This window comes from Eptesicus fuscus, chromosome 1 (assembly GCF_027574615.1).
Source record: "Eptesicus fuscus isolate TK198812 chromosome 1, DD_ASM_mEF_20220401, whole genome shotgun sequence".
In the NCBI taxonomy this organism is placed as follows: Eukaryota; Metazoa; Chordata; class Mammalia; order Chiroptera; family Vespertilionidae; genus Eptesicus; species Eptesicus fuscus.
Window position 1 is genome coordinate 94,382,707 of NC_072473.1, and position 14,790 is coordinate 94,397,496.

Below are 14,790 nucleotides of genomic sequence, written 5' to 3' on the forward strand. Positions count from 1 at the left end.
ATAAATCTGTCTTTTATAGTTGAATCACTGAAATGTCAAGTTCTTGTGATGTCCCATTTGCTTTCACAAATACATTTTCACTGCAGATGCCCAAGTTCAGAAAAACTATAATTACTTGAATGAAGAAAATGGAGCTTTCTCTGTAACCAGCATACTGTTGGGGCTAGAGAGTAATAAAAATATATTCAACATAATATTACGTTACTAAAAACTATGTTGATATTACAGTCACCCTTTAATTGCAACCACTTTTGATGTGACTTGATAGTGTAGCTTCAATTGATTAAATAGATCAGAAGACCTAGTTGCTGTAGCCTATTTTATTCCCAACTGAAATTTCTCTAGAAAAAAAATTATACACACACATATTACATTAACCCTTTGCACTCGCTTGCTTTTTTCTCGATTCCTTTATTTTAATGCTAACCGTGTCGAGTCACACTTGACATCCGAGTGCAAAAGATTTAAGGTAATATATCCTATATATAAAAGGGTACTATGCAAATAGACCGAATGGCAGAACAACCAAACAACCAATCAAAGCATAATATGCTAATAATATGCTAAGGATGCTCAATTACTTGCTATGATGTGCACTGACCACCAGGGGGCAGATTCCCCAAGTAGTAGGTGAGTTTGCTGCTGGGGTCTGGCCAATCGGGACTGAACTAGTTGGGCCAGACATGCCTTGGAGCCCTCCCACAGTCCCTCCCCAGCCCGAGCACGCACTGGTGGGGTCCCCCAGCCTGTCTTATACCCTCTTGCAATCCGGGACCCCTCAGGGGATTTTGGAGAGCCCGTTTCAGCCCAATCCCACAGGCCACTCTCCTTGGGAGGGCCAGACACTGGGCTCATGGCTAGCAAGCACTGTTGGGGCAGCACAAGCCTCTCCTGATCAGGACTAACTGGGTGCGAGCCCGCAGCAGGCACAGTGGGGCTGAGATGAGCGGGAGTGGCAGGTAGGAGCTGCAGGCTGCATTGGACTGAGGGTTTCGCCCCAATCCCTGCAGGCCATCTAGAGGGACCCCATATATATATATATATATATATATATATATATATATATATATATGGAGAGAGAGAGAGAGAGAGAGAGAGAGAGAGAGAGAGAGAGAGAGAGAGGAGGGAGGATACACAAAGGAGTGCGTGTAAAATTGGTGAAATCTGAAAAAAAGTGTTGAAATCTAAATAAAGGCCATAGATTATCAATATCTATGTTCTGGTTGTGATACTGTACTATAGTTATGTAAGATATTACCATTGGGGGAAACTGGGTGAGAGTACACAGGATCTTTCTGTATCATTTATTATGATTGTATGAGTCTATAATTAATTCCAAATAGTTTGAAATATTGACTTTAAAGTGAATTTCAATAAATTGTTTACAATTTTCATGAGGTTTTACTGAAATATACTTCTATAGGGAGTAAACTATCATATAATGAAAAAAAAAAAAACCACACACCTGTACTTAGAAAAAAAGAATATTGTGTAAAATATTAAGGGTAGTGTTTTCTAATGGAAATAAATATTATTCAATGATTCACATTGCAGTTTTAACAAAAAAGAAAACTGACGTTTTGCTTTTATATTTTTAGAGAGCATATATTTTCCTAAGAGAAAATTAATAAGAAAACTATATAAAAAGGGATAGCACGCATAATTTCATCCCATTACAGCTATGAATTCATTTCCCTTCCAGATTGGTCCACATGCAGAAACATGCTTTTCATGGTCAGAAATATAATCCTATCTAATGAAGAGGGAATATGCTAATTGACCCTCGCACTGTCACAAAGATGACAGCACCCACAGATAATAAGGAGAGAATATGCTAATTGACTGCCTGCCCTCAAAGATGGCGGTGCCCACAGGCAATAAGGAGGGAATATGATAATTGACTGCCCCACCCTCAAAGATGTTAGCGCCCACAGCCAATAAGGAGGGGACATGCAAATTGACTGCCCTGCCCTCAAAGATGGCAGTGCCCACAGCCAATAAGGAGGGAATACACTAATTGACTGCCACACCCTCAAAGATGGCGGCGTCTACAACTTCAAGATGGTGGCACCCAGTCCCTTCAGCCCTGCCAGGGTGGCAGGCATGTGGTAAGGCACAGGGCCTGGCTGCTCCATGCCCCTGCCTCTGGAGTCCCCCAGTCCCCTCAACCCCCCAGTCACCCAGGGCTGGCCTGAGGCACAGGCAAGCCTTGGATGACAGATGCCCAGCCACCCAGGGCCGCCCGAGGCTCAGGTAACCAGGGCCAGCTGAGGATTGTGCTTCCGGCAGTGGCAGCAGCAGAGGTGTGATGGGGGCATCACCTTCCCCTGATTGCCAGGTCGCCTCCCACCCTGAGGGCTCCTGGAGTGTGAGAGGGGGCAGGCTGGGCTGAGGGTCGCCCCCCTCCAGTGCATGAATTTTCATGCACTGGGACTCTAGTGTGTATATAATTCTGAATCTTGCTTTTCTTTAACATCAAGTTATAAACATTTTCATACAGCTACATAGTCTCCATTATTGTTGCAATTCAAGGACTGCAAAGTATTCTGTTGAGTGTGCTACAATGTAATTAATTATTCTTATTGATTTTTTAGTTTGCTTCTAATTGTGTGCTATAATTTATGCCAAATAGAACACCATAAAGAAAACTTGTACTATTCCTACAATTATTTTCTTTAGCAGAGGAAATTCAAATTTCCAGAAGTTGAGTTATGGCTCAAATTATGTAAATACTTATATTAATAGGCTTTCCTACACAATGCCCAATTGTCCTCAATATACAATGATCACTTTTTCTCCCATGGCCAGCATAGGACAGGCCTAGTTCACCAATATTATTTGTGTGTGTGCTAACACCAGGGATTAACATTTTTACATTTTCTTATCAATTTAAAAAGTGCCTTTTAAAAAATTTTACATTCTGGATGAATAGAAGTCATTAATTTTTTCCATGTTTATTTATTGTTTTCTCTTAATTTTTAATGCTTATCATTTTTGCCAGAATTTTCATCTTATGCACTCTGAAAATCACAGGCAGCCTTGAATAGACACAAAAAATCAATTTTCCCTTAAAAGTTATAGAATGGCAGTGATGGCTTTCACCAATGCATGAAGTCAGAGAGATACTTTACATGCTTATCAAAGCAGAGAAAAGCCAAAGATGGCTTCCTGGTCTGGCAAGGCAAGGCTAGATCTTTCTTCATGATCTCTTTACTTTTTTTGTTTCAACTAAATCTTTTTATTCCAGTGAGCATATTTTTTCATTAGAATAGTTTACATTCTTTGGATATTTTGAAATGCTTTCCTATGAAAATATGTGTGCTAAATTTGTCCAATGTGCCTAAAGGTTTAGGTACAAGTGTCCTCAGTTTTGTAAGCATTTATGCATATATAAACAACAGAGTAAAAACCTAGAAGTCAGGCCGGACATTGATTAATCAAGTCAGAGGTGACCAGAATATAAGGGCCTACAAGGTAAAGATCTATTTGCTCAATCAAAAGCAATTATTCAATCATTCCAGCAAATGTTGGTGCTTATCCACCATTCAAAGGTACATTATTTTCCAAATATCTGCAAGTTACTGGAAAACACTAGAATGGATATCATTTCTTCTCTTTCCCCTTTCCCAGGAATTTTTTTGATTACCTACAAATTCTACTCTGCCAAGGCCAACAGGCCAAAAATTTTCATTTAAAATACAAATGAAACCAATAATCTGTGCAGTTAATATACCCTCTCCTATTCTCATGTCTCCTCTGCCCCTGCTACCAACTTGTCTGTTTCCCTGAAATTCTACATGCAGGGAAAGTCTACTCCACACCTGCGGCCTTAATGATTACTTCATGTTGGAAGAGTACTCTCTCTCTTTTTAAATAACCACTGCAGAAAAGTTCTTACAAAACATCGATTAAAACACAAATCCCAATCACACCACTATTTTTTAGTTCTAAAACTGCACTTTGAAAATAGAAATGTCCATGTCAAACAGTGAAATTATTATACTTCTACCCACTATGTTTCCATTTTAATTTTATGAATATTGCAAATTACATCACACTAGAGGCCAGATGCATGAAAATTCATGCAAGAGTAGGCCTTCCTTCATCCAGCTGCCAGCACCAGCTTTCCTCTGGCACCCGGGACCCGGGCTTCCCTCCTCCAGCTGCCTGCAGGCACCTGGGACCTGGGCTGCTTCCCTCGGGCCCCGGGTTCATCAGGAAGGACGTCTGGAATGACATCCGGAAGATGTCCTATCTAATTAGCATATTAACCTTTTATTATTATAGAAGATTATAACTTCTTGATTTATAAAAGCAGTGTCCATCAATTATCAATTTTCTGACATTAATAAAATGGAAAGAACTGATTATCATGATTTCTAAGAAGAAGATGCCTTGGACACATCATTACTATGTGGAAATGATATTTTAAAAAATAGCAGCTTCTAATGATGACTGAAATGAGTTTACGAAGTTGGCTGCAGAAAGGCCAATTACCTGAGGAGCTCCACAGTCTCGGAGTACATGGTATATGGAGACTTTGCTTCTAAAGGGTCACGCTCCATGGCATTTCCACATTCGGTGAAAGACAGGGCTGCATCAGCATAATTCACAGCTTTGCCAAATTTCTCGCACTAAAACAAGAAGAAGATTTAGTAATATGGTGTTACCTTCTCTCCTTCATATAAAGGAAGAGTTCTCAAACTAGGGAAATTTTTTCACCCTTCCCTCAGGGAACATTTGGCAATGTCTGAAGACATTTTTGGTTGTTGCCACTAGAGACAGGAAGTATCTAGTAGGCAGAGGCCAGAGGTGTGGCTAAACATTTAACAATGCACAGGGAAGCCTCCACAATGGAGAATTAGCCAGCCTAACAGTGCAAAGGTTGAGAAACCCTGATGTAGAATGCATGAATTTATATTGACAATAACATAACTGATTTAAGATTCTATTGTCGTCACACTCTGGCTGGTTGAGGAAAGAAAAGTAGCTAAGGTATCATAGGTGGTAGTATTACGTTGTTATCTTTTTGATAGACCAGAATCCAAATCACTGCTTTGACTAGTTTCTATTCATTAAAATTACTAGACTGGTCATTGAAGTACCCTATAGACCTGCTTGCAATAAAACTGCTTTTTGCAAACCTCAAAGAAAATTAACACATACAGTCTTTGCTTGGAACTCTTTGTGAGGACATCAACCTCACACCCACAGAGAAGAGTAACAAATTGATGCTATTGTCATGAAAATGTGAAGCTATAGTGTGACTGTTGACAATAACCACATCACTTTCAGTATAAATAATGGTCTGTAATAGGGTGTCAAAAAGCCAAGAAATATAGCATTACTAAATATTTTAGTTTAGTAAAATTTTATTCCAAAAGGTTTTAGCCTTGATAATGGTCACTATTAAAGTGACTTAGACATACTGATTTCTTTTTTATGTGTAATGAATATTATATATGACATTTTTATAGTGAGTATTTTATAACAGTATTTAATTTTCATTTTTGATAGCTAGATATAAGAATTCCACTAAAGCCGAAACCGGTTTGGCTCAGTGGATAGAGCGTCGGCCTGCGGACTCAAGGGTCCCAGGTTCAATTCCAGTAGGGGGCATGTACCTTGGTTGTGGGCACATCCCCAGTAGGGGGTGTACAAGAGGCAGCTGATCAATGTTTCTCTCTCATCGATGTTTCTAACTCTCTATCCCTCTCTCTTCCTCTCTGTGAAAAATCAATAAAATATATTTTTTAAAAAAAGAATTTCACTAATGCAGAATTTTGTGTAAAAGGACCAATATAATACAGATTAGCTATTTTAATTTTCTTGTATATCTTATCAAAATATTTTTATGCAAAAGTACAGGAGCAATTCTCAAAATGGCAGAGGAGCTGTCTCTAGGAAAGCATTAAGTACAACTATAAAATTATGAGTTACAGGTCCTGCATAATTTCTTGTTGTAAATGACTCTTTTTACAAAACATGCTTTTCCGCTTTTATGTATTGCAGGAATTCTGTGGTTTCATTTCTGTGAGATGCTTTGGAGAATATTGTTTTCAAGGAAATTCAAAGTGATTTTCTTAAAACCTATGTATATGCAAACTATCTTCTCTTGGCTTACAAGATAATCTCCTGAGGTCATCTGGCTCCAAATAGCTCTCCTATTTGGAAATTTATCTTTACATCCTTATTTTTGAAAATGTGATTTCATTCATAAATCCATAGCTGGAAGGATCCTTAAAGATCTCCTATCCCTATTCCATAGGTGAAACTGAAGTCCAGAGAAATTTCAAAACCATAGTGACAGTTAGTTGTCAGATCATATCCCCTTCCTGGGCCTCAATTTCTCCATCTATAAAATAAGGAGCTTGAATTACCAGGGGACTTCCAACTCTAGAATAGACATAAGCCTAGCAAAGATATCATACTCTAAATGAACGTTTCACAACCCCTCATTTTTTTCATTATAACCATCCCCAGATGGGGCTTTTTAAGATATGTTTTCACACATTCCCATTAAAACTTTAATACCAATGATATCCTGATGATCACTTTATGTACTATGGTCCTTTGAAGGGACACAAACCATTGAAACATCTAAGACTGTTTCACCCCACTCCCAAGAACCACTTTGTCTCCATGGGGGCAGAATCTCCCTAATTGAAAATACATTGTGGTGAAAATACAAAGGTGGTTTAGGGGGAACATATAAACAGACCCTGGATGGCAGAGAATGATGCTTATTCTGAATATGTATATGTATTTCTGTGGCTCTGATTTTTCTGTTATTTTAACATTTGGTCACAGGTGTGGTCTCACAGGTGTGTCCCAGTCTTCATCATCTTATGGACCAGCTTGTCAAATAAATAGTTATGTGCTCCCTTGTCCTGATTTTGACAGAGGGCAAACTCCAGAGCCGTTATGCAGTGAATCAGTTGAGGACATTTAGGAAAAATAACTTTGGTCTTCAAGCCAGCAGCACAGCCACCAATGTCACTCAAATTTCTCACCACACATACAATGGTCACAGGCACAGTCTTCCCAGCATCTCTAGTGGAGCTGGCACCAGCCTGCCTTGTTGCTTTCATATGGAAAAGCAGAGCACAAGTGTTTCCAATGGACAGTTAACACCACAGAAAGGTTAACTGCAGACAATAGCTGAGCAATTTGGACCACAGTGAGAAAATAACAAAAAAAGTAGAGAAACAGGAGATCAAGTCCATGGACAGTTGATGTAGACTACACACAAGTCATAGTGCAGAGACTGTCATGATACTTTCTTACAGCCCTCCTAGTGTCAAACAATGGGACAGCTAAGTCTTGGATGACACAACGTAATGATGGAGGATGATATTTTTTAACTCAATGGGCTAACTAATATCTCTAGCTATGCTGAGATTTAGTCAACGGTGAGGAGTCTGACATTAGGGCCTTCGCTAAGGCAGTGGTTCTCTCAATCTTGGCTGAACTTGGGAATCACCTGGGGAGTTTTAATACCTATGTCCAGGTCCTAGATCAGAAATTTTGATTCCATTTTTCCACAGTGTGGCCTGGGCATCAGGATTATTTTAAAGCTCCCCAAGTGATTGAGACCCCTTGTTAGGAGGATCAATAAAGTCAAACAACTCAACATTCTGAGCTCAATGCTGTTCTAGGTGACCAAAACATTTAGAGGCAGCAGGGCCTAGTGTCTTGGGAAATCCAGATGACAGAACTTCCTCTTTGTACGGAGCCCTAGCCTGGCTATGGGCCCCATTCTGGAAAAATGTCATAAAATGCAGCAAGGAGCTAAGTTTTTCTATATACCTGTTTTGCGAAGTCAATTTTTGAGGCCACTTTATTAGCTCTCAATAACCCTCTTCCTTCCCATATTGGTTTCTGGTTTACCAGACCCAAAGACCACCCCCCCTACTTCTCCAGAGCAGTTTCAAAAGTCAGTTCAAATCCACTTGAAAGACAAGGATAGTAGTATATGCCATATACCTACTGAAGTTGGGGCAAGGGAAATAACAATGAAAAAAAAAATACATGAGTGGCAGGGTATCACAGTACAAAAGAATCTGGGTATTACAGTGTTAATGAATTAACCAGCTCCAAACTCACTATGTCAGAGCAGCAATGAGAAAGTTTGAATTGTATATAAAGTGTCTTCTTTGTTTTCCTTTAAAGCATAATACCTTAATGGGAACATAGCAATGAGAGGAAGCAAACCTACCAGTGCATCAGCTTTGTGCTTCAGCTTCTTAGCATCTTGCATGTAATAATCAGCATTGTGAACCCTAAACAAACAAAATAACCTCTTTCAGAAACCAATGGCTCATTTTTTTCATTAAAAACTGAATAATAAAAACCATTTTTTTAACTATAAATCCATTCCTATACAATGCTTTGAGAAGGGCAGATGAATGCTATCATTCATATAATAAATAACCTTGAAATAATTCTGTAAATGAAATTTGAAGTGCATAATGACCCATTAGGATAAATAACTATAATCTCCAACCCCCACCATTCCATTTATCCAAAAAGATTCAACAAAACCTAGCTGTAAAACTCTTTGTTGGTACACAGTTCTATCTAAAAACATGAAAAAGAAAGGAGGACACAGAAACCTAGAATGAAGCAACTGCCTTTGGAAACAGTAACAGAGATCTACTATTTAAATGAGCCAAAGACATTTCTTGGTTAAGATAGGAGTATGCAAGGAAGATAGATATACTTTTAAAGCTATAGGAACTATTGCTGGGGTCTTATTTTGGGTGACACATTGTATGGTGCTAAAAAGTCATACTACCCGCCCCCCCCCCCATTCACAATTCCCAAACTGGGTCCATGATAATCTGGGGACAACATACGAGTCATCAAAAGTGAGTTTGGGTCTCCGGACACTGGTGGTGCTGGTGGAAAGAAGGGGCAGGGCTTCCCAGGACGTCATCTCCAGGTGACTGCTACCCATTAGGCCAGTAGTGATGGTAGAGGTGGTGGTGGAAATGGTAGTGGTAGTGTTTGTGGTAGTAGCCGTGGCAGTAGCAGTGGCAGTGGCTATGATGGGGGTGTTAACAATGGCAGTAGCAGTGGCAGTGGCAATAGCAGTGTTGGTGACAGTTACAGTGGCAGAGGTTGCCTTTTTTGGAATGTCTCCCTCCTAGGAAAAAGGAGGACAAATAACTTTCATTAGATTTAGCTTTTTCGAACATCTTTTCATAAATGATTTGAATGCCAAGCCCACTAAGAAACAAGACAAGGGAGGTCACGAAAGATGGTGGGCACACAGTACAATTTACATATCTTGTAACATATAAATCCACACCTGAAACCTATATGGTCTTATTAACCAATGTCACCCCAATAAATTTAATAAAAAATAAAACAAAGGAAAAGAAAATAATGGACAGAGCTTAAGAATAAATAAGTGACCCTGGTATATTTTATGAATTCTGTGAATTACCAGACTTTGTTCTATGATGACACCAATCACCAAGCTAGTCAGGTTCTGGGATTATATAACCCCATAATTCCATAAATACAGTCATTGGCAAAGGTCTAAATTTGGTAGGGGATGTGATAGGAGAGGAGAGGAATGAGGAATGTAGGAAGGGAAAGGGAGAGAGTAAAAAATATGTGACCCTGATGTATATATTTTTGATAAGTAAACCAGCCCAGAAACTTTCACTAGGATAAGTACTCAGGTCACTGCAAAATACCAGATTCAGTGCAGTCAAATACCAGCAAACCAGAGATTGTATTTCAGTAGTCATTACCCTGGGACCAAGGCCAAAACAGCCTTTTCATTCACACAAGGAGCTTGACTGATTTCCAGCTGAGTGAATGCCACATGAATGCCTCCTCATTTTGAAGTCTTGGAATGGTGAAAGTTCACTTTAACGAGGTCAAAAAATCAAATGGGAAAGAGATTTCTGAGATTCACGCTGAGCTGTCATTGCCAGAGAAATAATGTGATCAGGCCCAGCTGGCATGGCTCAGTGGTTGAGCGTCGACCTATGAACCAGGAGGTCATGGTTCAATTCCTGGTTAGAGCACGTGCCTGGGTTGCAGGCTCTATCCCCAGTGTGGGGCATGCAGGAGGCAGCCAATCAATGATTCTCTCTCATCATTGATGTTTCTCTCTCTTTCTCCCCCTCTTCGTTCTTCTCTAAAATCAATAAAAGTGTATTTTAAAAAAATTTAAAAAGATATCATGGGATCCAAATGAAGAAATTAGGTTGTAAAATTTGTAATTATGTGACAGCATGTGTTCCAAGACTACCTGCTATATTTATTCACATAGCAGACTCTCTACTCCCCACCTGGCAACTGTGGGAAGATCCTGACTGTTCTATATCTGACTATACTTGCCATAATGCCTCTTCCTCTCTCTGTTCTTCTGCGTTTGTATATACCAAAGCCTAGTATCCCCCCAAGGTTCATTCCTCAGCTCTCTTCTTTCTTGATCTTGACAAAATTTGACAGTCCTGCATGCACTATCACAGATTTGATAATAAGCAGGTAACTCCTAAATGGAAACCTCAATCTTACTTTCTCTCCAAAGCTCCAGACCTACAGTGACCACCTTTGGATAGTTCCACCAAGATAGCTCATTAGCACCTCAAATTTCTCTGAAGCAAAATTGATAACCAAACCAGATCACTATTTCTGGTATTCCCTGTCACCAAGGCTGGATTTATCCATGTCAGTAAGAGTAGTGTGGCCATACCTGGGCCAGAAGCATTGGAACTTGTGTATTCCCCACCTTGCCTTCAAATTAGCTACTCTGTTTCACTCCAATTTATATATTGAAATTCTGTAAATTAATTCATTTCAAGAAATAATAATCCTAAAACTTTTTGAAAACCACTGTTTTATTTCATCTTTAATATCTTCCTCTTCATTATCCTTATCCAAACAATTACAAATTAGTATTCCTTGCATCTTCCCAACATCTCTTAAATTTGTCCCTTTCTATTCTGAAGCCTCTAAATGCAGGCCTTCATGCCTTCTGACCGAGACTATCAAACAGCTTCCTGGCCAACTTCCAAACTCCAAGCTAGGTCTTCCAATCCATCCACAATCAGCTGCCTTCTAGCCTGAACTTTTTAAACAAAGCTCCACACATTTCACTATTTTGCACCCAAGTATACACTAAGGCTGAGTTCTTTTGCTGGCATGTAGGGTCATCCCTGATCATCTCCCACTACACCCTCCCATGAACTTTCCACCAAACTAAACACATCCTGCTTTCTTCACTTTCCTACTTTGCTTCATCCTGACTCTTAGCGTTGAACCAACGCCCCCTCAAAAAAAGGAAAAGGAATAAAAAACCTTCCCTTCATTACTTTTTTTTTTACCTCCTGATAATTTACTCCATTTTTAATTTTTTAAATAATATATAACATCAAATTTATCATCTTAACCATTTTAGATGTACAATTCAGTAGTGTTAGGTCCATTCACAGTGTTGTCTAAATCTCTAGTACTCTTTCATCTTGCAAAAATGAAACTCTGTCCCCATTAAACTATAATTTCTCATTCCCTCCTCTCCCCAGCCCCTGGCAACTGCCCTTCTACTTTCTGTATTTGCAAATTTGATTACTCCAGTTACCACACATAAGTGGAATCATGAAATATTTGTCTTTTAGTGACGGGCTTATTTCACTTAGCTAAGTTTCCTTAAGATTCATCCATGTTGTAGCATGTGTCAGATCTTTCTTCCTCTTTAAGACTGAATATATTCCACATTTTGTGTAATCACTTCCCTCCATTTCTAAACTCTATTCATCTATTATAATCCAGCTTAAGAAATGCCTTCTCCTCAAGGAAAACTGCCTTATGTCTATGGCCAGAAGTGCCTTAATCCTCTGGTTCCATTAGAGATCTGAAGGGTCTCACTTAATCTCTTCTGTAGGGTACCAATCACCAGATATTTTGTATTCTACTTCTCTCAGTATGTTTCATGACTCACCTTAGATTGAGTGCTTTTTCAGCACTGGAATAATCTCTGATGTATGACGCTGCTACCCCACCCCACTCTGTCCACCTTGTCCCGCAACCAAATGCTCCTAATTATTTGCTGAATGCCTGCCTAGTTAAAAGGGTCACTTTAAAGATAAAAGCCAAATGTGATCATTTCTTACAGCCTTGAAGTCTATCTTTTCCATTTGATCCTGGACCTTCTCTGATTGTCAAAAATTCTTACCACCAAGTGCTCAATGAGAGAAATGTGCTGAGAGGCTACACATATAAAAAATTATAATAATGGATATTTGAGAAAATAGTTTAAACATGATCATTTATCTTATTCAATCTAAGCAAATTTTAAAAATCAGTCTTCTAAAACTTCTAAGCTAATTCTATGTTTCTTCTGCCAGAGCCAGATGGCCCAGATCAAACAGTGGAGTCAGCCCAAGACAGTGCCACTGTCTCTATGGTCAAAATATGCGACAAGAACCTTCAAACACCACATCCACCATGCACATGGCATCATTGTCAGTCCTGGCATTTCTGATTGGTTGGAAATGGCTGCATTCAGCCATGATGGTGTAAGTTATATTAACATGCCCTCTGTCCATATACAGTCATCCATTCAGTTAATAAATAAGACTTCATGCATAAATGGAAAAGACTCAGAGCACAAAATTGAAGAAGAGACTTGTGGAGTAGGAAGAAGCTTTATAGATAATTTAGTCAAACACACTCATGTTATGGAGATTTCATAATTTGTCCAAGTTCACAGAGCAAAGTTGTTGCAGTGCTAACTCTATGTCAAGTCTCTTAACTCCAAGGCTAGGGCAAAAATACACTACAAACTCTCTCCAGATTTCAAGCCATTAGTAGAAGGAATGGCTAAAGAAGAGATAGTTGGTACTTCTTTCTATCATGGGATATCTCAGTGATTTCTTTAACAAGGATGATCAATTTATAAGTACAATTATAATACTTATCATGTTTCCCAGTAGTTTTTAGTTCTCATGGAAATGACTTGGCAGATTCTTATAAGCAATACCATTTGTCATAAAAACATCTGTATTAAGCACCTAATTATTTGTGACAATATAATAGGCACTGTACCAAAGTGAACTGCCTAGACATTGCATATACCCTCCAAAAACTTGAAATAGAAGAGAATATCAGTTAGAGTTTATAATATTAATTACATTCAGTATGAAAAATAAGACTGTAGTGTAATTACTATTTAGAATAGATGGTTTAATTCCAAACATTATAGGCAGCATTTTAAATATTAATATATTATGTGTGCATACATATATATACATGAGTTTCATATGAAACATGACAACTTAATTATAGAGCAATTTCTTTATATCAATGGTGAAACTTATAGATATGTATGTCATTTCAGTCATCTTAGATGAGGGAAGACCTATAAACTAGGGTTCTTATAGCTCAGAGGCTTTCTGGTTTTCGATGGATGTGAAATGGATACTCTTGGTTCAGGGTCTACCAGGTTGGCACCAGACATTTTAAAACTCATTGCATTTCACTCATTTGCTTTTTCTATGACATTTAAAGGAGACTAGATAAATACAGATGATGCATCTGCATATACATGTATTTACACGGAAAGGCAGATACATTTGTCATTATTATTTACTAATGGCACTCTTGCTCATGGTCTCCATATGTTATGTACTTATATTTGGGAGAGATAAAAATACATTGTGTGTGGATGTAAAAAGTGATACACATTCTTAATTATCTATGCTAATTGAGCAGCCATATAGAAAACCCAAAGGACTAGATAATCATTTAGTTGGGCTTAGAATCACAATTGTGTGATTTTATCAAGAAATTCACCTTTTAAATTCCATCATTTTAGTCACTATTATTTATTTATTTTTAATTACATTTATTGGGGTGACATTGGTTATTAAGATTATATAGGTTTCAAGTGTTCATTCGAATCTTACTACTCTGAACAGATTATTATGCAGAGACAGGATTTTAGGTATCCTTTGGTCCAAGCCGTAGGTATCCTCTTGGGAGTAGGGGACACTTCTAAAATATCAACCACAGCATCTGGTACATGGTAGGCACTGATCATTTAGTGAATGAAAAAAAAAAAGCATGAAATGGGATTGCCCACAGTCACTAAACTGGGACTAGAACTCAAAGTTATATCTTTCCACCACCCAGCTTAGCAGGTATGAAAGTACCAGATACTGTGGTCAGTATTTTGAAAGTGTTCCAACCCCCAATATGAAAAGCTTGGACCAGAGGATGTCCAAAGTCCCAAGTCTCTTCATAATATTCTTTTTGGAGAAGTAAGACTGAAATGAAAAAAAATTCATCCTAAGTTAGAATAATTGAAATTTGAAATAATGGAGAGTTTGTGTGTGTGTACACACACTTACAGTTTCTCTCTGTCTCTGCCTCCCATCACCCTGCAACATCCCCATGTGGTTAAGTCTAGTTAGATATGCTGGATCAACTTGTTTATACCTGATGATCATAATATTTTTCCTAAGATGCTTACATTTACAGATATCCCTTTGAAAGTAGCACAGAATTTGCCTTCACTCCTCTTAGCTTTGGCAGAGGTGAATTGTCCAATCATAGGGATGTTTTTGTCTTGACTGAAGAGACCATTATTGCCACTAATGTTTCTGCGGCGTGGAAGATCCTCTGGCAGTGGGGAAAGTGAAGGAGGAAACAGCTTTTCTTCTTTTCTTCTATTTGCTCTCCTGGATGAATTATTTCTGTGTAAACAAAGAGTGTGGTATGTAATACAATTTTGTTTGTCTTTATTCTGAATTTTCCTATGATGTTGGT

The 14,790-nt window shown here is 38.5% G+C and overlaps 1 protein-coding gene across 1 annotated transcript in view; it reads right to left on the reverse strand.

Annotated features, from left to right (window-relative positions):
* The window catches only part of AFF2 (ALF transcription elongation factor 2), a 494,373-nt gene that overhangs the window by 19,306 nt on the left and 460,277 nt on the right, over window positions 1-14,790 (reverse strand). The window contains 4 exon segments of the mRNA XM_054719638.1: window positions 4,498-4,634; window positions 8,219-8,282; window positions 8,859-9,148; window positions 14,495-14,717. Of these exon segments, the coding sequence (XP_054575613.1) occupies window positions 4,498-4,634; window positions 8,219-8,282; window positions 8,859-9,148; window positions 14,495-14,717 (714 nt within the window).